The following is a 23,099-nucleotide window of genomic DNA, read 5'->3' as shown; positions in this document are numbered from 1 at the left end:
GCTGGAAGCTGCCCAGAGTGGCTGGGGAAACCCAGCCAGATGGGCGGGGTATAAACAATAAAATTATTATTAACTGTCATCATCATCCTCACCATTATTATTATTAATGTTGTTATGACCTCTTAAGGACTCCAGAGCCGTCAGCAAGGAGAGAGGGGCCCGAGGAGGAGCCCTGCTGGCCCCCCTCTGCGGCCGGCGTTGTATTTCCCGCCCCTGCTGATTTTTTCTCCCGCGCAAGGCGCGCGCTCCCACTCACCTGGCCGGCCACCTGGTCTTGGTGCCGCCTCAGCGCCACCTGCGCGGCCGTCACGCGCTGCCTCTCGAGCACCAGCAAGCACGCGGCGCACGCGCACTCCCGCCAGCGGCACAGCCGCTTGTGGCCCTTGAGGCTGGACACCACGCCGTGGTTCCTGCAGCGCGCGCACTTGGGCAGTCGCTGGCTCAGCAGGCGCCGCGAGCCGGTGCTGAAAGCGCCGCAGCCGACCTCGACCTCATGGCCGGGGCGCTCTGAAGAGTTGACGGGGCGGGCAGACTTAGCTTTTCGCTGCCGCCTGGAGGGCAAGGGCAACATGACGGACCTTTTGCTCGCTGTCTTAGGCCTTCTGAAGCTGTAGCTACTTTTTTTTTTGGGTGGGCTTGAAGGCACCTGCACAGGTTGGGCTTGACTTTGCTAGACGACAGCAAAGCCGCGTCGCGTTTGCAACTTGTAGCGCCCTCTGGCCGAGTCTGCGGCTGCTTCCCGTCGGCTCTCCTCTACAGCCGTATTAGTAGCACCTTTCTGATGAAGGCTCAGCCCGGCCCAGCCTTGATCTTTGACGTCAGTTCTCCACTTCTCCCCACCACTTGCCGCTCAATCAAATCTATTCCAGGCTTAACCCCTAAAATGCTACAGGACACAATGCTCTGTTTTGCCGTCCTTCCCACCCCACCCCACAACACACACACGTACCGACCCATTTTCGAGTCCTGTACTACATCAATTATTGCCAAGAATCGAATGCACACTCCAGATTCATTATGAGAAGAACGTGGACTGTCAGCCTTGCGAGGCACAGTAAGTGAGGACGCTAATTCAAAATTACGCCTACCAGTGAGCAGGGACTAGGGCAATGTGTTTATTATGTTTCTTCATTACCTTTCTGGCAAGATACTCAAGGCACTTTACAGCAGAAAAGCACAAAAACATATGCAACTCCTCCCCCAGCCAGTAAGGAAAAAAAATAATGGGAGACTGCAACAGCAGATTTTTTAAAAATAATTTTTGTAAACAGGAAATGGTCCTGAAAAAACTCCACTGAAATGAGAGTTTTTACTGAACTTTCTTCAGTGGTTCATGGTCTTGAGACTTAGTCATTTAGCATTTTAAATGTCAAAACTAGCACCTTGAATCATGGCTGGAAGCAAATCAGTAACCAGTGCAGCTAGTAAAGGATTGGCATAATGTGATACAGCTGGCAGTTGCATGTGGAACTAATGGAACCTTTTGGGCATTATTTAATGAACGCTCCATGTAGAACATACTGCAGTACTGTAATCCAATCTCAAATTAACAAGAAACGACTTTTGGTGTGTAATTCAAAGTTGGTAAAAAGCAGTCCTAGCCACCACTGATATCTGAGCATCTAGGTGCAGTTTTGAGTCTAGAACGCTCAAACTATGTATACTTTTTTCATCAATACTCTCTCATTCAAATGCAGATGTATACATATTTAATCATTTAAATGATTAAAACTAACATGATTAATTGACTAAGATTTATTTAAAAGGGTGATAGTCCTATTAATTGGTACGATTAACATTTTAATCTACAATTACAATCTCCTAGCTAACTGATGAAATGAACAATAAATTTCAAGATTTGGGGCTCTTGTAGCACCAGTAACTACAAGACTAGGTAAATAAATAGTTTGCCATACTTATGACAATTGGCTTCTCTCTCTCATACTTTCTTATGTACTTCACAAAAGTCCATTCTCATGGATCCACAAACAAACAAAAAAGAAACATTATTTTATATTTAAATACACTATAGTTATTTACAGTATAGAATATTGACTTGAAAGCCAGAAAGTTCAAAAGCTTACATCTGTAGCACTACAAAAACAAGCAGAACTCAATACATCATTGCAAAGCAATGATCCATGATCTCTTGATCCAACTGCTGTTTGTCTTCAGTTTTATGAATTTCAAATTCAGGGTCACCTTTTAAATATAGTGTTTAATTCAGAACTAAAATACTAGAAAATAATACTCCCATGTTGTAACACATGCTCACACAAGTAGTCTTGCACAGCTCTCACTCATTTTGGTTGAGTTTGCACAAAAAAATTTCTTACATGGTGGATTTTGACCTAGTGCACTAGGCCACAATAATTTGTCCATCCTGGCTCATTTGTGATATGAAAGTGATTTCAGCCATACAGTGATATGGCAAAACACAACCTGACTAAAATGCCTTTGGATGTTGTTCGGTCACTTGAAATAGGAAATTTTTATTAACCCTTCTATTGCTGCTCATTAGGTAAGCCAAGTAGGTATACGTTTGAATTTTCCATTAATTCTTCAACAACTGTAGCAGTCATTGTATTCAGATAAAAGTATCCTTGTTAAATGTCCCCTCTGCCTTTTAAACATTTGAAGTCTGTTTCAGAACAAAAATGTGACATTTCAAAACTTAAGATCAGTATCAATGTTTTAATAGATTTAAGCAAAGAAAGTGAAACTAACATTTGTAGCTGGTCTTTTTACAACGGAACACATTAAAGCGGAATGCTGCTCTTCATCCTTATTCTGATACAAAAATAAATCTTCCTCCTTTCCTATCAGGTAAGAACTGTGCCCTTTGCAAGGATGCTACTTTTCCCCAAAGTAAAGGCTGAGTAAGCAAAGAATCATCAAGTGCACATTTTCCTTCTTGTCTCTGGTTTTGGACTAAGCCATAATTAACATGAAACAGTTATATAAATGACACAATTCAAACACTGAGCATGAAGAGCTACACTTAGACCCTGCCTGCACTGTATATTTAAAGGCCTTGAAGCAGTCAGAGCTTCCCCCAAAGAATCCTGGGAACTTGTTCGTTAAGGGTGCTTAGAGTTGCTAGGGGACCCCTGTTCTCCTCCCAGAGTAATACTTCTCACAGTGGTTTAACAGCCAACCTCTCTTCCCAGAGAACTCTGGGAATTGTAGCTCTGGGATCTCCTAATCCCTCACAGCATCATAAACAAACAAAAAAACAGTTCCCAGGATTCTTTGGGGAAGGCCATGACTGTTTAAGGTGGTATGACGCTGCTTTAAATGTATAGTGCAGATGGGACCTTAATCATAGTGGTAACTGTTAACTCTGCTATCCCAAATTGATCCCAACTGTTCAGCCATATGAACCACAACTCTATTCATGGTCTGTTATCATTAGCAGGCCCTTGAAACTCAACAGTTATTTCCCTATAAACATACCATTATGTGTACTGCAGCTCTAATACCCACTGAAGCATAAAAAAGCGTCTGAGCCATCCCTCTATAGTTCTTCTCCTGAACTTTGAAAGAAATACACAGCTGCAGCACAAGCGTAAGTTAGGGCTGCCAACTTGTCAGAAAAAGAATTAGCCTGATTCTGGGGTTTTAATAGCAGCCTGAAATGGAAGAATTAGCAAATGAAACTTTTCAAGCAACGGAGATAATCATTATCGCCTGCTAATATCCACATAGCAAACTCTTGTTAAAGGCTCAGACAGAAGCAGATAACAAAAGCTGGCAAGCCTAGAAATGGCTAGAATATCCACTTTCACAACCACAGGCTGGGAGGTGGTGTGAAAGTGTGACCAGACACAACTTTATTTGGAGATCGCATGTACTTGAGCACATCTGATCTCCTATAGTTTACATTAATCCTGAGTTGAGCCTGCATTAACTTCCTGCCCATCTGCATGTCAGAAACAGACTATGAAGATTCCTAAACTTCCACTTTGGCATTAAGGCACCAAGCAGCGGAAATTCATGTGTGGATAGCACCTGATAGACCAAATGTTGTGAACAATACCAACCCAAATACTGACGTGACCAGTCAGTGACGCAAAACAAAACATCACTTTCAGAATGGCACCACTTGAAGTCAACATTTGAACATGACTTTTTGGTGCATTTAGTGCTCAGAATATGAGGAACATTTTCCACTGGCATCTTCCTGAGAAGATGACAGGCTGCGTTCAGATGTCACTCCAGAATCCTGGCTATCTGCAGGTGTAGCTGAAATACAGAAGCAGAAGAACAATCCAGTGATTTCAGGTTCTTTGTATGAATCTGCTCTTTACAATTAATCCAAGGAATTCTCTGTTTTAATTTCATGTCCATTTTTGATCTTGAATCATACAAAGATTTGAAATACAAATAAGCTTATCACATCATGTTATATAGCTTGTATCTTTCTAGTTTGCAGATGGTGGCTTATTAGATCAACTCCCCATTACTACTGCAAATATACAACTTACTTTATGTAGCCTACAAAGATGCTATAAAATCCTTAAAGTTTCAAACAAACCCCCCCCCCCAAATTGACAACTCTAAAGAGTTTGAGATTAATTTCCAAGTAGTTTGCCCTCTTGTGGCTACTCAAAAATTAAACATCAGAACTTAAAACTCCAAAAATAATTTTCACGTCCCACATTCATGCCATAGAATGTGAGAAAAGAATGGAAAGATTGGCTCTGTTCCTTTAAAATCTGGGGTGGTATCTGACTCATAACCTGAATAGATTACTGAAATTAATGGATTTGTTAGTCTGGGTCATCTATGAGTATGACTGTCCGTCAATGATATCTGACTTTCTGTACGGTAAATCTATTTGGCTAAAGATACGTATGACTAAATCCACATAGGACTAAACCAGATAAAGATACTTGTGAAAGCAAGGGTTGAAGGAGCATTTCACTACTAGCAGAAGTGTGACTGACAGACAGCACTATCAGCGAGATCCATTAGAAAAAAGCATCTTGCAAGCAAAGGGGAATACACATATAGTGCTTTTACAAAATGAACTTTGTTCCCACGTTGAAGTTAGCAGCTTTTCAAAACATCCCTTCTCAGCTTGAGACAAACTGCTGCTAGGAAGCAAACAATTTTTCAGTTTTCAGGCAACCTAATTATGTACACAAAACAGTATGTGGTGCTTCAGAGTATGTATTTAGGTCACATAGTTGTGAGTGCTTCTCTACATCAAAAACAAAGCACATGTATAGGGAAAGAGTTTCAAGTCTAGCCTTTTCTTTGATGTGCTAGCTTTTCATACATAGGATTTTAAAAAACAACAACAGGTAGGCATGAACATACAAATAAGAGCTATTTCATGAGTTATTTTAGCATGTTTCTATCAGCCATGCTTGTGGCAGAACAGGAAAAGTAGTTCTTCTGAAGGGAAAAGTTAACTCTGTTTGAAACTGTAGAAAATGTTTCTGTATCACGGCTGTGAGCCAACCAAAGGTTGCCCATAGTATACTTGATTTTCCCCTACACTGGGCTAAAGGCATGAAACCAAGAAAGGTAAATACAATACTTAAGGGTTTTTTTGTGTGTGGTTTTTCCTTGACCTTACCAAATCTGAAAGCAGCTATTAATTTATATTTCCACAATTCAAGATGAAAAGCAAACAGGAGCTAAATATTTTAAGAAGGACCATGCTAAAGAGGGAAGTGCTATAGCTCAGTGGTAAAACACACCCCACACGGGCAAAAGGTTCATTGCCTAGTGTCTCCTGGTAACAGAAATATTCCTGCCTGAAACCCTGGAGAACAGCTGCCAGTCAGTACAGAGTACAGGTGACTCTCAACTAATGCAGGAGTTACATTCCAGGGATAGTGCATAAAGCCAAAATTGCATATAATCAAAACACATTGAGTTCAGTGGCAGGTGGGATTGCCAAAGTCTTTTTTTCTATTGCTGTTTAATTGCTTTTTAATGATAGTTTCTTCTATGCTTTTAGCTGTTCTTATCCGTAAACTTCCTTGAGTCCCTGTCAGGAGAAAGGGAGACTATAAATAAATATATAATCATTGTCATCTTTGGGACCCTCCCACCAGGTCTGGCCCAGGCGCTCCACTCCTGTCACTATTCATATCAGGTTACCAGCAGAATACTAGTCACATGGCGTCCTTTCATACTAGCCAACCTCCATGGGATTCCCCAACAGGCATGCTGGGATGGCGTATTGGCATCCATATCAGGAGTCTTTCAGGATAACAGGATCCTAACCTAATGCAATGCTTACCTCACTGTAGTCATGTGAAAGTTGTGGCCCATACACTTGTCTTAGTTGCTATTTATCCCCTTCCTGTCTGGGTGGACAGCCACAACACACCTGCTATGCAACCAACGGAACCTTTTGAATGCTTACCAGATGTTTCCTTTGTAGCTTCAGCCACAACATTCAGTGGGAGAGGCGGCGGAATGTAGTGAATCCCTGGCAGAAATCCCTGAGGTATAAAAGGTGGCAACGGAGTGTAATAACCTGGACAAAAATCTCCACCTACATCTTGCATCTGCATGAAGGCAAAGAGACAAAGGTATTTGGTTTCAGAGTGAATACATAAAAGGGCAGAAGGCTAAGACAAAATGTGTTTTATCATCATATAATTCTGAACTGTTTACGAAGATTTATGTGTAGGTTGACCAGGAGCAAAAGAGGTCATTGTGGCTATGCTCTACTTCCAGTGTCAAATATAGGATGCCTCTGAATACCATTTGCTAGGAACCAAATGTGGGGAAAGTGTTGTGGCACTCAGGACCTGCTTGCAGGCTTCCATCTGGTTGGCCACTGAAAGAACAGTATGCTGGAGTAGATGGGCCTTTGGCTTTCCTTATGAACTTACGTTCAGGGTCCTGCAGCTTTAATAGTTGTGCAGAAGAATGAAATTCTACAGCTGTAGCTTGCATTACAAGCTGCTACCGATAAATTACAGGAGCCCTGCCCTTTTTTGCACCTAGCTACCCTATTCCATGTTGACTGGGGAAATTATGGCAGTTTTCATCATACTGGGAACCCATTTTGCATTTACATTTCCATACCATTTCCATTTACAGTGTCCTGATCTTCCATTCAAGTGCAAAACTGTGAACATGGGCAAAGTTTTCCATGTACATGTGCCCTAACAGGAGCCAGTTGCAATATGTACTAAAAAAAAGAGAAAAGGCCCCTAAAACCCCAAGAGAATGATTAGTTCAATTATCCAGCAGGTTCAGTTTCTGATGTGGGTTTCTTTAGTGTAGATACCTTGAAAACAACTTCTGTCAAATTCTGTCCGATTTACTTTCACTTTGAAGAAACAATTATCAGTGTATGGATACACTATATTTTGTGCCAACTGGGAGCTGGGTATTTGAAATGAGGATTATTTCTGAGTGAACAACCAAATATGTACCCCACTGAAAGCAAAGCAGAACACCTGAATTTGGATGCACATATCTGTTGAAAGTAGTGGTTAAATCACATTTAAGGTACTTCACACCTGGCATTTTGTGTGGGATAGTCATGCTTTGTTCACTAGTCTTTACAAGACAGCTACACAGTTGTTGCGTTGCATTTTTCCTGTTCTACTGTCTTTTCTCAGAAGAACATACACCGAAACGTCTGACTTTATTATGCAGTTGATTAATCAGTTTCCATGAGGCATCCTGAGGCCTACCAGGCACCTTTTTCAGGAGAACAGAAGAGTAACGCAATCTCCACAGGTGCGGATGCTCTTAGAAGTACTTAAATATCTTTTTAGAACAGCGCTATTTTCCTGTGGTTATTGATCTATCACAACATATATATGCTGTTACCTTTGTGGTGGAAACAATTTTATCACTCTGCTTTTTTTTAATTGATATTTTAATTAGCACTAAAATGCTTTTCTGGCTTTACTTTTTTATGAAGTAAAAACCCCTTTGTCGTCAACACCACTTTAGCAATGTGGTTAATGGCAGTGATCAGGGAGGATTTTTAGTTTTTATTACCACTATAATACCCCTTTGATTAAAAGCAGATAGCCATAAAATACACACTGGCATTAAATATTGATTCAAAACTAAGCAAGCTGCTAAAATGGCACCAGCTACAAAGGCTGTCCTTATTTTTTCATTTAACAAAATTTATAGACTGCTTTATCAGTATAACAAATGCATGCTTCTCTTCCAGTAGCTGCTCACATGATTTGGACCTTCTTTTCCACCCACACCAGCTGTTTCACATCCAGTGATGAGGATGGAACATAGCAGGTCTATACATAGAGTAATAGTGTAGAAAGTCAATTCCAATTGTAGCTTACAGCAGAAAAGCCATGAATGGATGGCACTAGGAGCTGCCTGTCTGGAAGCTCATTCCAATGTGCATCCAGTTTGCACAGTTCCTAATAGTAGCCGATCTGAAACACTCGCAGAGATAATATCTATATTCAAGACCAGGAGTGGGAAAGGTGGAAAACTCAATAAAATTAAAGGGACAAGTTTTGTATAACCCTGAAATTTACCCCTTTTTTGTTTTGTCTACATACAATTCAAGACTGATGCAACCAGAGGCAAAGGGTTTTCTTTCTTTCTTTTTGCAAGTATATTTCGATACCTGAGCTCCTGCATTCAAACAGAGCTTGCATTAAGCAGTACTATGGCTAAAACGTCACTTACTGGCATAGAAGCAACACCTCCTGGCCCATGACTGCTAGGAAAGTGCCTGAAACCTGCTTGCAGGGGCAAGACAGAGGCAGGTGAAGGGCCTCTGTAGCCTGTTTGGTTGATAGTGAATCCAACAGAAATTGGATGGTAAGGGTACATCCCAGAGTACCCGGGATACACTTTCAGAGGCTCCCTCTCCACAGATTCTGGGCCCACAACAGCACATTCTTGAGGCTGGTCTACAGAGAAATAGAATAGTTGAACGGAATAGTGTTATAAACAATATATGTAAGATTTCCATGTATTTTAGCATCTTGAAAATGCTGTGCTTCCACTATTTGAATATTCATGAGTAGGTCTTTTTTAGATGTCCTCCCAACATTGTAGGAGATGATTATCCAGGACCAGCTCTGTGCAGCTAGGAGGATGCTTAAATTGCCAAAACATGGGGAGAAGGTCATAATTCTCACCGCACTGGGGCAAATTGCCAGGTCTGTGGGAAAGAACCTCACGATTGGGTTGTACCTACATAGCTGGGTTCAGAGATATACTTAGGGGCTGGTGAAACAGGCATTCGCTGGGGGCGCAGGCCCGGGGAGAAGCAATAATCACCCCAGAAATCTTTCTCTAGCTATCTGTGTAAAGTTGTGAATTTAGACAAGAGTGGGGAGCTGAGCTGTAGGAGAAATGGCAAGGCGGTATTTGAAGGTAGACCACTGGAGACTGGAAAGTGTGTGGCAGCACACCGCCACTGCCGTGGAGAGATCAAAAGTGGAACTAGCTTCCCAACCTTATTGCACCACAGAACAAAGACATGCAAATGTTTTCACCCTTCCTCCAATCCTCACACTAACTCTGGTCACTTCAAGTACTTAGGTAGAATAAAATGCAGCAATTTCTAATGTGGCTATTACGGTAAAGTCAGATTTTTTTCTGGGGGTGGCGCCACCAATACAGCTCCTTGCCAAGGGCGCAAGGGACCCTAGTTGCACCTCTGGCTGGGTTATCTAAATGTTTTTACAGCTATGTAGAGGCACTCATGGATAAATGGCTCCCACCCAGCTGGAGAATGTCCAGAGACACCATTCCTACTCACAGATTAAAAGATTCTAGACACCATGTGGTATTGAAGCAAAGTTAAACACTACCAGGGCCTCTGAATTTGCAGCACTTGTGGCTGGAAGATTTATCAGTATTTCAAAACAAAACACAACCTGATGCATTTGAAAACAAGCTCACAGATTTAATGCTAAGTCTAAATAAAAGAATAACATACAGGCTGTTTTAATAGTGTTTAGTACACTGACAAACCAGTAGATGGCAAACCACAATTAAAGATAGCACAAAATAGAGATAATAGAATTAAACAGCTAGAGAGCATGCTGAAGTCATATTAACCACATATTTTTTAGAACTGAACCAACATGTTCTGAAAATTTAAAACTGAGGAAAATTGCAGAGCTTAAATACAACATTTTGCAACATATATGTTTTTGATAAATTTGTTTTACTTACAGCTTGTTGATTTAAGGCCGTATTGCTATCAACTTGCTAGATTTAACATTTTCTAAACTCCATGTTGTTACTTTAACCCTTAAATTCAATAATGAGAATGGTGACCAAAAAAATCTAAGTATTGTAAAATAAAATTTATTTTTGCAAAGTTAGATCTTGATTTTTCCCTCCCAAAATTCACTGCAGCTCTAGATATTTGTAAAAGCAGCCACTTATGAGCACCACTTTCATTGCAAAAATAATTTTTCATAAGACAACAGTCAAATCCCAGGTTTGCTTTTCTCTTTTATATTTTACACACCCGGTCCTAACAAATGGCAGTAACTTCCCTGTTTATTTGCACTGGCTGTGATATATTCCCTTTGCTAAAGGAGATGTCTGTAAAATACAACAAACTTCATTTTAAGTCCAGACTCTGGGTTAGTCTTGTTGCTCTATTGGCAATTCAGTACTGCGCAGGGCCTGCTGCAAGCTCATTTCACTCTTAAAACAAAGACCGGCTGCATATATTTGTGGGGTGGTTTTTCTTTCTTTTCTGCAACAATGAAACATGGTCAAGCAGCCTCCAAGACTAAATTCCTGCAGCTACAAAGTCCTCAAGCAGGATAAATAAATCCATACTATCTTTTCAGGGAAGAAGAAATTCCAAATAGCACTAGTACCAAATCTCAACAACATAAAAACAGAAATTATTGAGGCAGAGCAGGTAGAACATTTGGTGCATATATATATATAAAATAAAATAAAATAAAATAAAATAAAATAAAATAAAATAAAATAAAATAAAATAAAAAATAATTTATTTGCACCCTGCCCATCTGGCTGGGCTTCCCCAGCCACTCTGGGCAGCTTCCAACAAAGATGAAAAATGCATAAAAATAATGGCTATGGACACATCAGCCTGTTTGGAGCAGAGCTTTGAGCTGGGCCACATACCTAAGTCTATGAAGGTTGGAGAGCTGGGTTTGGGTGGTGTCCTGGCAGTCCTTGTCCTCATAGAGTGGCTAACTGCTGCAGAAGTCCCCTTGGCTCCTTCCTGCACAACAGACCCCTGGGTGGGGGGTTCTGAAAGATTCATCCTGGAGCACTTTCTGCCGCTACCTGTGGTTGCCACCTGCTCATCGCTGGGACTGTGCTGACCAGGTGGCAACATTTCCCTGAGTGGGGAGTCCGGTCCCTGCCTCTTCAAGGCCTTCTGCGCAGCCATGATCTTCTGGCGTTCAGTAATGAGAGCACATTTTTCACATGGGCACTGCTTCCAGCGGCAGTGGCCTGCGTGGCCCTTCACGGGTACCACAAAGCCGTGGTTCCGGCAGCGTGAGCATTTGGGGGCCCGGAGAGACTGAGCGGCTGCATCTTGGGACTCCATGGCAGGCAACCGTCTGCAGCCCCACCACACCAAGGCAGCAGGTCTGAATCTGCTCCTAGAAGCTGCAGAGAGTAGCTACAATATAGCTAGTAAGCCTGGGCCTGCAGAAGGGGAGGAGTTCGGCTCCAGAAAGAAAAGAAACAATTGGCCAGCCCCTAGAATACAGTAGAACTCCTGTAGCAGACTTCAACAGAGTAAATAGGTGGGTGGGTGGCATTGCATATCCTCAAAAACCTTTGTTTTTTAAAATCAAGTGTTCTAAGCTTGCTGACTCCCTTCTCCCTCTGTCAGAAAGGAGGTGGGGCTTTTGGTTTAAGGACTGCAGGCATTTGCTAGCAGAAGATAAGGAACTCAGTCTTCTAGTGGTCCTGCAATAATTTTTCTTAAGAAGCAGGCTGCTCAGTTTTGAGCTTTAACAGGACATGAGGGTGGCAGCATTCACTAAGATGGTGTTGTTTTACTGGCACTGGTTAACCCCGTGGCTGAGTGATTCTTGCGCTGGCCCTACCTGGGGCTGCTTAAACCAATGTTGGCTTTTGGTTAATTAAAAACTGGCCAGCTTCACATGTTTTAAGTTTTATAAGTGAAGAACATGTGGCCCCTCAGATGTTATGGGACAGCATCCTCAATGCTTTGTTCTTTTTATTATATGAGTTTTCCATATAGTACATTTACAGAAACAAGCAACATATGTATGCCTTTAGTTATACAATACCTTGTTTTCATAAAATAAATTAGGGGCAACCATAAACTATTGTTTCACACAAAATTCTTATTTCAGCTGTTTTTCCACCCATTTCTGCCAGATTCCTTGGTCAGCTTTTACTCATGGACAATTATGGATTTATGGCACTAAGATGCCTTCTTTAAAAACTCCAAACAGCCACACAAGGTATTCAGTATGTTACAAGGCAAGCTATATAACCATCAAGCTAATTGCTGTACACTGTATGGTACTTACTTGTGCAAAAGTCTGATAATAACTTGGGAACCCTGTTCACACAGGGTCATAGCTATACACACATAGAGGCCAATTTAACACTGTTATTTATTTGTTATAAATATTTATATCCCTTTCTTCATTGCAAGCAATTTCAGAGTTACAAGTTAAAAGTATCATGCATCAATATAAAAACAACAACGTTAAAAACAGAAACAGATAAATTATAACCAAAAAGGTCACTTTCACTTAACACATAGAAATCATGGGCAGAGGCAAAGGGTGCAATGCTGATCCCCTCTTATGTATGTATATACTGAAAAACAAAATAATTTGGAAATATTTATTAAATCAAAGCATATAAATGACAAAAATTTAAAAGCTCTTCAATAACTGAAATATAATAAAATGAATGTATGAATGAAATATAAAACTGCAATTTATAAATGGAAAGCAAGTTGCAAATAAAAATAATTAACCAAACTACCAATAATGCATGTATACATGTTACTACCCCCTAAAATGCATCTTCCTAAACTTCAATCAGTCCAAACTGGTTAAAAGTTTTTCTAAATTGTCAGTCTTATAAAATTAAGGAAATGGCTTCTGGGGACTCAAAGGAAAAGTTGAGGTAAAAATAGAGGGGGGATTTTACAAATGGTTAATAGTGAAGTCTGAGCCTCCCAATGGAACAAACAAGAACTAACAGAAACAGATTTTAGTGAAAATAAAAACCTATAAAAACTGCATCTATTTTTTAAAAATCTCCATTAGCCAAATATCCAGGTCCAAAAAGGCTGGCTTAGAGAAAATGGCCATGTGCAGCTTCAGAAACTGCCCGATATCTACAAAACCTCATGTACTGTTTACCCAGCTAACCTTTGAAGTGCCTGTGTTCTTTTAATAATTTATATTGTTAAATATGGGTGCCACTAACCTTCTGAAATGTATAAGAATCCAGGACTTTCTATTGTGAAGGAAACAGACCTGGGAACACATACAGGCTTTAAAACCATACCACCACTCCAGGAAAAAGAAGCAGATGTGGATCACGAAGCTGGTTCATTGTCCACAACTCTAATTTTGTGAAAATAGATACTTTCAAAAGTCCTTTCAGAAACTGCTCAGGAGCTATTGTGTCCAACAGTTGCCGAAAGGTCAACTTCTGCTAGAGGGTTCTGCTGTCGAAGAACATGACCTACACAGCAGTGCCTCCTCCAGGCACTGCCCTCTCTAGCTTTTTGCTACTTCACAGCAGGACAAGCAATCTGCTATAAAAGCAGACCTCCTCTCAGGCCCTGACGTTGTCCCTCTTGGCCATTTTTGTGAAGCTGCAGTTTGCTTGCAAAACACAGTAACATGAGGAAATGAAAACAGCCACATACTGTAGCATTCTCCTTTTGCATGTAGTGGGGACAACTAATATGCTCATCATTTATCCTTGAAAAAATTAAACTTAATGGTGCTTCCACATAGCACCTTATTACAAATGGGTCATTTACAGAAAGCAAATGGACAAGAGGTATTCTTTAACTTACTGAAAACTCCATGGAAAGTGTAAAGCCAGATTAAATAAGGGGAAATACAGGCTGTCATTTTTATGCCAATGATGTTGTGTGGGTGCTGCAAAAAACGTGTATGCTGAACAACATCAATCCCACAATAAATCCCTGCCTGAGAGCACATTGAAGCTTTGTTTCCTTCATTACAGTTAAAAATTTTGAATTTAAATTTAGCACTATGAATATGAGGTAAAGTCAGAAACAAACATTTATGCAAGTTACTTTGCATTAAAAGGGAAATGAGGGCATATTAGTAGCTCTCAAATATTTAGAGTGCTGTTTTAAAGAAGACAGTGAACAAATGAGAGAAAATGATGAAAGGTAATATTCTAAGCCACAGCCGTAGTAGCAGCGGCAATGGCAGCAGCAGAGGTTTGGCCAGAAAATAAGGAAAGCTTTGCCAGGTCTATTTTATCTTTGTCAAAACGTATTTTCAGCCTTCTAATACATTCTTACAACAGTGTGGAAAATTCTTAGCACCACTCCCCTGTAGGCCTAGAGCACAGGAAGGCAACCTTCAGTCCTCAGCCTACTTTTATGTGACCCTCAGACTAATTTCCTGCAGGTGAGGGAAAAGTGGGTTTCAGAAAGAGAGCTGGGGAAGAGAAGGGGTGTCCCATACACTTTGTCTCTGGCCCCACCCATCTTTGGTATGTGGTCTCTGACAGATTACACCTGGACACACACTGGAGGGTTAATCTGACTATGGGATGGAAATATCCAACTAGCTTTATGTACATTACAATCCCCAATAATACACTCAGGTTAAAAAGATCACTATTTTAAACTCTGATGCTCAGAAATCTAGTGGCAGGAGACATTTATTTATTTATGTAATCTTGATCAAAGACAATACAAAATGGCTGCCATAGGCAACAACAAAAAAAAGATGCAATGGTACTTTCTACCAGTGAGTACCATTACAAAACAAGCACTGGTCATGCAGATCTGGCAAACTTTTTCTCAGATAATCCATTCTACCACAAAACACTATCCTGAAATCCCCACTTCTCTGTATCCCTCTTTTATCCTGTAACTCTCTCCCATTATATTTCCCATCTTTCCCCCAGCTTTATTTTTCCACTAACAGCCTACCTTTTTTCACAATTCACATCCAATAAGTAATGTTTGTTTTCTAAGTATCCATGCACCTCCTTAGGAGATCATGGTGCCATTTAGTTTATGCTGAGCCACTAGGACCTTGCTGGCTATCTGTTAGCCAGTAACATACAACCACTGTCTACTTTATTTACATCAAACTCAAACCTTTAGCAGTTAAAAGTTAAGGCTTAACATCTTTTGGTTAACCCCATGTTGTCTTATTTCTCCCAAAGGTGTTAGGAAGAAATGAGTGAGTGAACAACCAGCCTCTGTTACTTTTAACCTCAAGCAAACACTTCTACATTGTGATTAAATCTTATTATTAAAGAGAGTCTAATCCTTAGGGCAACATAACCACTTCCCATCCTCTTTTATGTATTTAAAAGCCTGCTTCCATAGTGCTAGGCCTGTTTTGGCCCACTGAGGCCTTGTGGCTTTCAGCAAAGCCACGTGTGGAGTAGGCTAGAGTGTATGCAGTGCACAGTCTGCACCCACTGGGAGGGCCGATCCTTCCTTTGGAGGCCGAGTCTCTATGGTTAGAAGAACCCTGGGATTCGTGGCAGTTGGGAAAGTAGCCATTAATCCGCTCCTGGCCCTTCTCCCTTGCGCTGAATATGCCTTGTCCTTCTGCAGACCAGGGAAAATGCAGTTCCTGGAAGGAGGAGACTAGCAGCAGCAAGTTCACCACCTCCCAGAACATACCTTGGCTGTGGAGTGCAGCTGCCTATTCTTCCTGTAGAACGGGTATCGACAGCAGATCCATCAGCAACCTGGAGAAAATGGAAATGGAGGCCTCTAGGCCTTGCATATACCCCCACCCCAAGCTCTGGTCTCGACTCTGGACAGTTGCTTGCCCCGCTTCCTGGAGCTCTCTGGGAAACAGCAGCGGCAGCCCTGCACTCCCACTTTTCTGCAAGGCCTCAGGCAGCTACAGGGCCATGGATGCAGTGGCCTCCCTGAACAGCAGTCCACTCTCTCTGTGCAAACATCAGCGCTGCCTGTCAGCAGCAGCTGCAACCAAAAAAGCGGCCCCTCCTCCACCTCCTCCACCTCCACCACCGGAGGAAGAGTATAGCTGTGAGTATGGGTCAACGACTTATCTCATACTATGCTCCCTGGGCGGCGTGGTGAGCTGTGGCGCAACCCACACAGCAGTATGCCCGCTGGATGTGGTGAAGTGCCGCATGCAAGTGGAACCTACGCGCTATCGGGGACTTTTTCAGGGGCTTAGTCTCACTGTGCAAGAGGAGGGAATGCGTGGTCTGGTCAAGGGGTGGGCTCCAACAGCCATAGGCTACTCCATGCAAGGACTTGCCAAGTTTGGCCTCTACGAGTACTTCAAGATATATTACTCTGATTTGCTGGGTCCCGAACAAGCTTATCTGTGGCGTACCAGCGTTTACCTCGCTGCTTCAGCCAGTGCTGAGTTCTTTGCTGACATTGCTTTGTCCCCAATGGAAGCTGCCAAGGTACGAATTCAGACCCAGCATGGCTTTGCCAACACACTGCGGGAGGCAGCTCCCAAGATGTACATTGAAGAAGGGCTGTGGGCTTTCTACAAGGGGGTGGCTCCACTCTGGATGCGGCAGATCCCTTACACCATGATGAAGTTTTCCTGCTTTGAAAGAACTGTAGAGGCTCTCTACAAATACGTCATGCCCAAACCTCGGGATCAGTGCACCAAAATGGAACAACTTGGAGTCACATTTGTTGGTGGATATATTGCTGGAGTCTTTTGCGCTGTAGTCTCACACCCAGCTGATTCTGTGATATCTGTGCTCAATAAAGAAAAGGGCAGCACTGCTGTAGGCGTCCTCAAGAAATTGGGCATGAAAGGCATCTGGAAAGGGCTATTTACCCGCATCTTAATGATTGGCACCCTCACTGCCCTGCAGTGGTTCATCTATGACTCAGTTAAGGTTTATCTCAAGCTACCCCGGCCCCCACCACCTGAGATGCCTGCCTCTTTGAAAAAGAAACTCTCTGAAAAATAGATCCACACTGTGAGGCTATACTGCTATGTTTCAAGGGTGTCATATGTCATAGTTCTATAGGAATTTCTACTCTACTAATATGTGGTTGTGAGTAGACTGTAGAAATCCATCACACACTAATTCAGAATCTAAAACTAAGCTGCACAGTGCTCCAGCTACATATTAAGTAAGCTACTTTAAATAACTACTTACTGCATGCAACACATGATTTAGCATAATATTTTCGCCTTTTTTTGCTATTAATTGCGTTCAAAATTACATATTGCATAATTTGGTATATAGTTTTTATAGGCTGTTAAATATTTTAAGGTTAACATAACCAGCTAATAGCAACTGCTAGATGAGCTGATTGTTTTAATACTGTTGTCATGCTCTGAAGATTATTGTCATTTGTCAAGTTGTTAGTATTCACTGTCAGATGGCACCCTGATTATAATATAGCAAGTTGTAGATCCCCATGTACATCAGTTGTTTGAGACAACATCAAACATACATACTTTAAAAAGTTGTACTCAAAAAGTTAGTGAGGTTGTTTTAGAGAATACTTTTGAAGATCATAGATTTTGGTGAGAGAGCCTGTTTATGCATGCAGAAGGGCAGGGCATTTTATTTGATAGGCCTTGCCCTATGCCTCACCACAAATCTCATTGAGCGTATCCTGGGCTTAAAAAATGATGAGCATCACACATGTTGGTAGTATTATATTGATTCATATACCACAGTATGGAATGGAAGTCCTCTATGCTTGGGACTTGGCTGAAAGTTGAATTTATATGTTCCTTTAATGCATATGTTGCACTTTCCCTAATATATTGTCCTGCAATTTCATGTGGACACTTAGTGTTCGCATACTAAATAAAGTTATTGTAGTTATTGAGAAAATAAAAGGTCTTCTTTGGGACAGTGTTTGCTAAAGTTTGTTTGTTTGTTTTTGTTTGCACATACTGCTTTTTCCAATTAAAGTTTAGTGATCCAAAACAGCCCCTGCCCTAAGGCTTAGAATCTAAAATACACAACACAAGAAGGTACAAAAGAAAAAAGCCAACTCAGGCATGAATTCTTTAACGCTACTAACGTATGCATTCCTGCTATGGCTATGCTGATATCATTCCATAAACCTCCCGAAGTGGAGAGCAATTTTTTGGGAGATTTCCAAATGTTAACTTATGTTATCTTTGAAGCTACAAAAAAAATTCCAATTCTGTTCTACTCTATTTCTTACTTGTATTGATAAAAATTAAGAATAACCATTTTAGATTCAGAATGTTATCAATAACTTCTAATTAGAGCCCAATCAGATTTTTTCTTTAGCACCATATTTATAACTGGATAGCCCTTTCACATATGAAAGATACCAGTATTACAAAAACGCATTCCATTTCCCAGACTTGTTCACTTTGTTTAGACACACACACACACACACACACACACACACACGCCCCATACCCCTTTTTATTATAAAATACTGTATCTGAGAATATTGAAATAATAAGGTGATAATTTATTTGCATTTCCACTCATTAAAAAAAAAAAAAGCAGAATCCACTTGTGTTATACTTTCTAGTTGTTCTAAATTAAGTTGCCAGTAATCTGGTATTAAAGATTTGGAAATGCTTTAATTTATATTTTGCACATTGGTAACTTTTGCATCTAATTGTGGGGGGGGGGGAGAAACCTCATCAAATGAATTTGTATTAATTGACATAGGAGTTGGCATTAGGCCCACAGAATTTTACACACTACTCAGTATCATTCAGGAAACAATTTAAAACTGATGTGTGCTCTGCCCAGTTTAACCTCACTACTGTGGCAATGCAACGCCATATTGCACCTAGTTCTCAATTGAGGTAGTAATTGGAGGTGGGGACTTACATGACAGAACATTCTTCCAATACAAAACCCCCCTCCAAGCCTGCAAACAGATCTCTTATCTCGACATCCATTATTATATGTGGAGAATGCTTTTTGTATGGGTGGCCATATGTTCAAGGGTATTCCCCCTGCATTCCCAAGGGTAACAACCCAGACACAACTTAATAACCTCATTGAGAACTAGGCTCAATACAGCATTTCAAGACTCTTGTTTAGGCATGTGTCATTCAAAGTCTTCTGCTTAACATGTGTTTCACAGATGGCTTAACAGATTTAGGTTAGGCCAGAAGCCAAAGCAAACATAGTTGCATGGTTTCCCCATACTTTTCATGCATGGTTGAAGACTTCACCTTTCCTGCCTGACAGTTTTCACACAAGATACTAAAAATGTTCATTTGACCATGTCATAGTATTTGCATTACATGTGACCATTGATGATATCGCATGGAATGTGAAAAGCAAAATTTCTATATACATTACAGATTTTACATCTGCTTGTTGACCAAGTGAATTAAGTTTATTGTGTGAAAATGCTGTATGAATTGCTTTAGATGATATTTCAACTAGCTCACATGCTAGTCATGGCACTCCATGACATAGGTATACATGAAAATAGTATGACATACATGAAAGTGGTATATCATGGCAAAATATAGCTATATATAAGTTAACTGTTTTAAGAAGAAAAGGAACCTTTGGGTGATTTCTCCATAGTAAAGAATGGTTTTCTTATGTAGCTTGTTCTTTTATGAAAGCAAAACTGCAAATATTGTATTTTTTTCCTTTTTTGTAAAAGGGCCCTCTTGCAAAAAGATAGAAAGCAATCAAACCCTTTTTCTGTCTTTCATTCCAACAATTCCAAATATGAATATATTTTGATATGCAAATTATTGCTCTGCATATATTCTTCTATTGTGATTATCAGTATGTGCTGATTGAAGTCAACAGCTCTTGCAATGATAACAATGCCACATGGATGTGGTTCAGTAGTGAAACTGTAGAATATCACTTTTACCCAAAGCTTTTGTTCCAGCTGGAGACTTAAATTAATTCTGCGTAGAAAAGCATATTTCAAAAAAACCTTTTGAATTCTAATCAAACATGCTTCAAGCGGGGGTTGTCACCTTTTTCCTGGCAGAGGCAGATAAAAGGGCACTTTTATTAAGAAAAAATCAGGCACGTTGTTTACTCTTTGATGTCTCACTTTGCAGAGATTATTTTGTTTTACATTGACTGAGTACTCTGACATTAGAGAGGGTGAAGATTCTGATACTGGCCCAAGCAACCTACTTTTATGGAAAGGCCCCTGTTTGGCTGATGGACTGCATGTCATTGCTGGAAATCCAAGAGTTGTCAATTTCCCATTCATTTATTTTCTTTCCCCTTCACCTCCTGCCCCCCAAGGAAAAGCTGGCTTTTAACTTTCCTTGCTCACTCATGGCTAGGTTAAAATGTGTTTAGGAGAGTTCTTAACTAAATGAACAATACCACTGGATAACACCATGCGTAAAATTTGCTTGGGCAATGTATATTCTGAAACAAAATTCAAATTGATTTCTGACATTCTTATTACTACGCAAATTGCTTAGTTTCACAGATTTAATATTGTTAAATCCACAAATGATGTAATTCTTATCACACTATATGTGTTAATTGCCACAATGTCTGTGTTACCAACACAACTGTAGTTATCACTCTCCGTATTTTTCAGCATTTAATTCTTTTCTGACCTGATTACAGTTCACATTTTTAGCAGGCGTTTTTTGCTGGCATCCATGATGCTTATATCAGGATAATAGTACTGACGCCTCTATCTTCTTTTACCAGCAAAAAGTACAATACATAGACACATCTGCAACTCAGTATAACACTTCATACATCTGATGAAGTACTTGTAGTTCATGAAAACTTATGTCATTATAAATTTGTTAGTTGTTGTGGTGCAACCAAAAATGTTCTTGTTTTGTTGCAAGAGAATAAAAAGGTTACTCCTCTGGAAATTATTACAAGTGTGTTAGCCATATGCTTAGGTTTCTGAACTTTGCAGCTTTGGGTATTCATCAGTGCCAAAGCAGTGTCTTGAAACCAAAGGGTTTCTGTTCGTTGGTATGGAATAGTGGCTAACAATCTCTTTGCTCTTGAATGGTGCACCTTAGCCAGATAGTCTGACACAGTGTTTGGGATTTACGTTGACAAAAGTTTGTATAAATTGGACTCATTTGAGATGAATGGATAGAAGGTCCCCTTGAACAAGCTGGACCAACCTTCCACTATTTCTGTAGGCATTTCTAATAGCTGACATTATTGTGCCTTGAAAAGCATGTTTGGTTGCCTAATTGAGTTGACAGTTTTGAAGTTCTTCTGCCTGTTGAACTGACAATTTTCTGACTGGACCTCGAAGCTAATATTTTTTGTACTATTTGTGATTCGTGGGAAAATCTAGATGGACACAATGATTGCAGAAATCAAATCCTGGTTGCTTAGGGAGAAGTTCACACCAACAATTTGCTTCTGAAAATATATTAGAACTGTCCTTACGCTACAGGCGCAAAGAGTGAGTGGAAAAATTTAAAAACCCTCATCTAGGAATCAGGATGATAACCAAATTATAGTAAATTGTCCTAGAAATAGTCTGTAAAATCTGTTGTACTCTGTTCTTATGAGATTCACATATAAAAATTAATAAGTGATACATACATTGTGTTGTAACGTAGCTTTACATTCTGAAATGGTGACATTCACAATATCCTGCAGTTTATTTGTTTTTACTATGCATAGTATCCAAAATCAAATGCCCCAGCCTAACTCATGTCACCCGTATGTTTTTCTACTAGTTTCCCTAATAGTCTCCTTTCCTTTAAAAACAACAACTTCCCCACTTTGTAGCAGTTCTAGTGTGGATGAAAGTAAACTCTCTAATGATTTGTTAGCAAAACCAAGGGATCAGGGAGCTGCTTCCTGTGCACAGAGCAGAAGCATAACAAAAGTTGCAATTAAAAACAAAAGATGGATTTGGCCTGTTTGTGGTCCTTTTCCTAGTGAGCTGTAGAGCAGAACAGCTCTTAATGCTTTGTGATACATCATCTCCTATTAAAAGAGGCATTTTAATAGGGAGATAATTAAATGTACCATAAACAAAAGAGAAGGTTTGCACAGCCACAGTGAAGCCAATGGAAACAATGACACTCTCAATTTATTGTATGAAATACATTGCTCTGACTTTTGAGAATTTTGAAAGGGATCTTTCAGGATCCAGTAGGATAAGAAATAAGAAATAAACATGTGATTTAACTTATTTTATTTTCAGTTGGATTTTGTAAACATATTCAGTGGAATCAATTCAATTCAAAAAGGGAACGCTTGGGAGGTATTTTGTAAATAATCTCATTCTAACAAACTGCATGTGCAACTGGTTCCTGTTCTCAGTGATGTAACGCAAGAATGCACAAGTTTATAGTGGACTGTGAAAGGACCTGGCTGCACTTTTAAAAAATGTATATAATTCATTGAATGTCATGTGCTTCCTCTCTCCTTCTGCCTTGTACATATGTCATGCATATATATGGTGAACTGTTCTTGCCCATCCCATCAATGGATGTACAGTGTAACACTGATGCCAATCTACATTCAGGCAAAAATGCATGTGCAGGCTCTGTGTGAGTGTAGGGTCTATATTGATGCATATTCTGACTTTATCTAAGTACATTTTGTACACATGGCAGAGCCATATACCCTATATTTAAAGCACGTTCAACGTGCATTTAATAACATGACTTCTCCTGAAGAATCCTGGCAAATTTCGTTTTCCCCTCATGGAGCTACAATTCCCAGCACCCAAAATAAACCACAAAATTGGCATAAAATATCACATCATTGCCTTTGAACCGGAATTTGTGAGATTATCCTTCAAGTGGTAAATTATAGTTGGACTGATAATTGAATAAGCCTTCGGACTCAAAATCATGCATCTCTCTTTTACAAGCTGTGCTTCTTTTATGTCAGCAGATGGAGCTGTAAGATAAATAGTATTACCTAGTACTGTAACCAAATGGATACACAAAATAGGTCAGTTGTTGGTACCTGTTGAGAAAAGAGGCTGAATAATT

The 23,099-nt window shown here is 40.2% G+C and overlaps 2 protein-coding genes and 1 pseudogene across 16 annotated transcripts in view; 1 reads left to right on the top strand and 2 right to left on the bottom strand.

Moving 5' to 3' along the window:
• The window catches only part of LOC310846337 (doublesex- and mab-3-related transcription factor 2-like), a gene marked incomplete at its 5' end in the record, with an annotated part of 76,263 nt that extends 75,692 nt beyond the window's left edge, over positions 1-571 (bottom strand). For all 13 annotated transcript variants that reach the window (XR_014565254.1, XR_014565255.1, XM_083742676.1 and 10 more), the window contains one exon: positions 257-571. Coding sequence is in view for 11 of the 13 variants with exons in the window: in XM_083742676.1 (XP_083598802.1) it covers positions 257-571 (315 nt within the window). The remainder of the gene's footprint in view (positions 1-256) is intronic.
• Positions 572-2,674: 2,103 nt separating this feature from the next.
• DMRTB1 (DMRT like family B with proline rich C-terminal 1) lies at positions 2,675-15,937 on the bottom strand. 2 transcript variants are annotated; one of them, XM_083742688.1, is made up of 5 exons: positions 15,830-15,937; positions 11,092-12,780; positions 8,653-8,879; positions 6,386-6,530; positions 2,675-4,245 (listed from the first exon to the last, which is right to left on the bottom strand). In XM_083742688.1, the coding sequence occupies exons 2-5, from the start codon at positions 11,522-11,524 to the stop codon at positions 4,142-4,144; spliced, it is 909 nt and encodes a 302-aa protein (XP_083598814.1). In that variant the 5' UTR covers positions 11,525-12,780; positions 15,830-15,937; the 3' UTR covers positions 2,675-4,141. The 2 variants fall into 2 exon arrangements, with proteins under 2 accessions (XP_083598814.1, XP_083598815.1); XM_083742689.1 differs by lacking the exon at positions 15,830-15,937 and adding an exon at positions 15,122-15,216.
• Positions 15,403-18,022, top strand: LOC310846336 (solute carrier family 25 member 3 pseudogene; annotated as a pseudogene). The gene has a single exon. The product of its transcript is annotated as a solute carrier family 25 member 3 pseudogene (transcript).
• Positions 18,023-23,099: the final 5,077 nt, after the last annotated feature.

The sequence above is a fragment of the Podarcis gaigeae genome (assembly GCF_964106915.1).
Source record: "Podarcis gaigeae genome assembly, chromosome: 6".
NCBI classification, from domain to species: domain Eukaryota; kingdom Metazoa; phylum Chordata; class Lepidosauria; order Squamata; family Lacertidae; genus Podarcis; species Podarcis gaigeae.
Note: the sequence above shows the minus strand (reverse complement) of the source record. Positions and strands in the feature narration are given on the sequence as shown.

Bases quoted from the DNA above. Each gene is read 5' to 3' on its own strand.
- DMRTB1 (XM_083742688.1), bottom strand. From the start codon at position 11,524: ATGGAGTCCCAAGATGCAGCCGCTCAGTCTCTCCGGGCCCCCAAATGC. The intron at 8,880-11,091 runs GTATGTGGCCCA...ATTTCTCTGTAG, and splicing joins TCCAACCTTCATAGACTTAG to ACCAGCCTCAAGAATGTGCT. The intron at 4,246-6,385 runs GTAAGCATTCAA...TCTGTATTTCAG, and splicing joins AGCTACAAAGGAAACATCTG to CTACACCTGCAGATAGCCAG.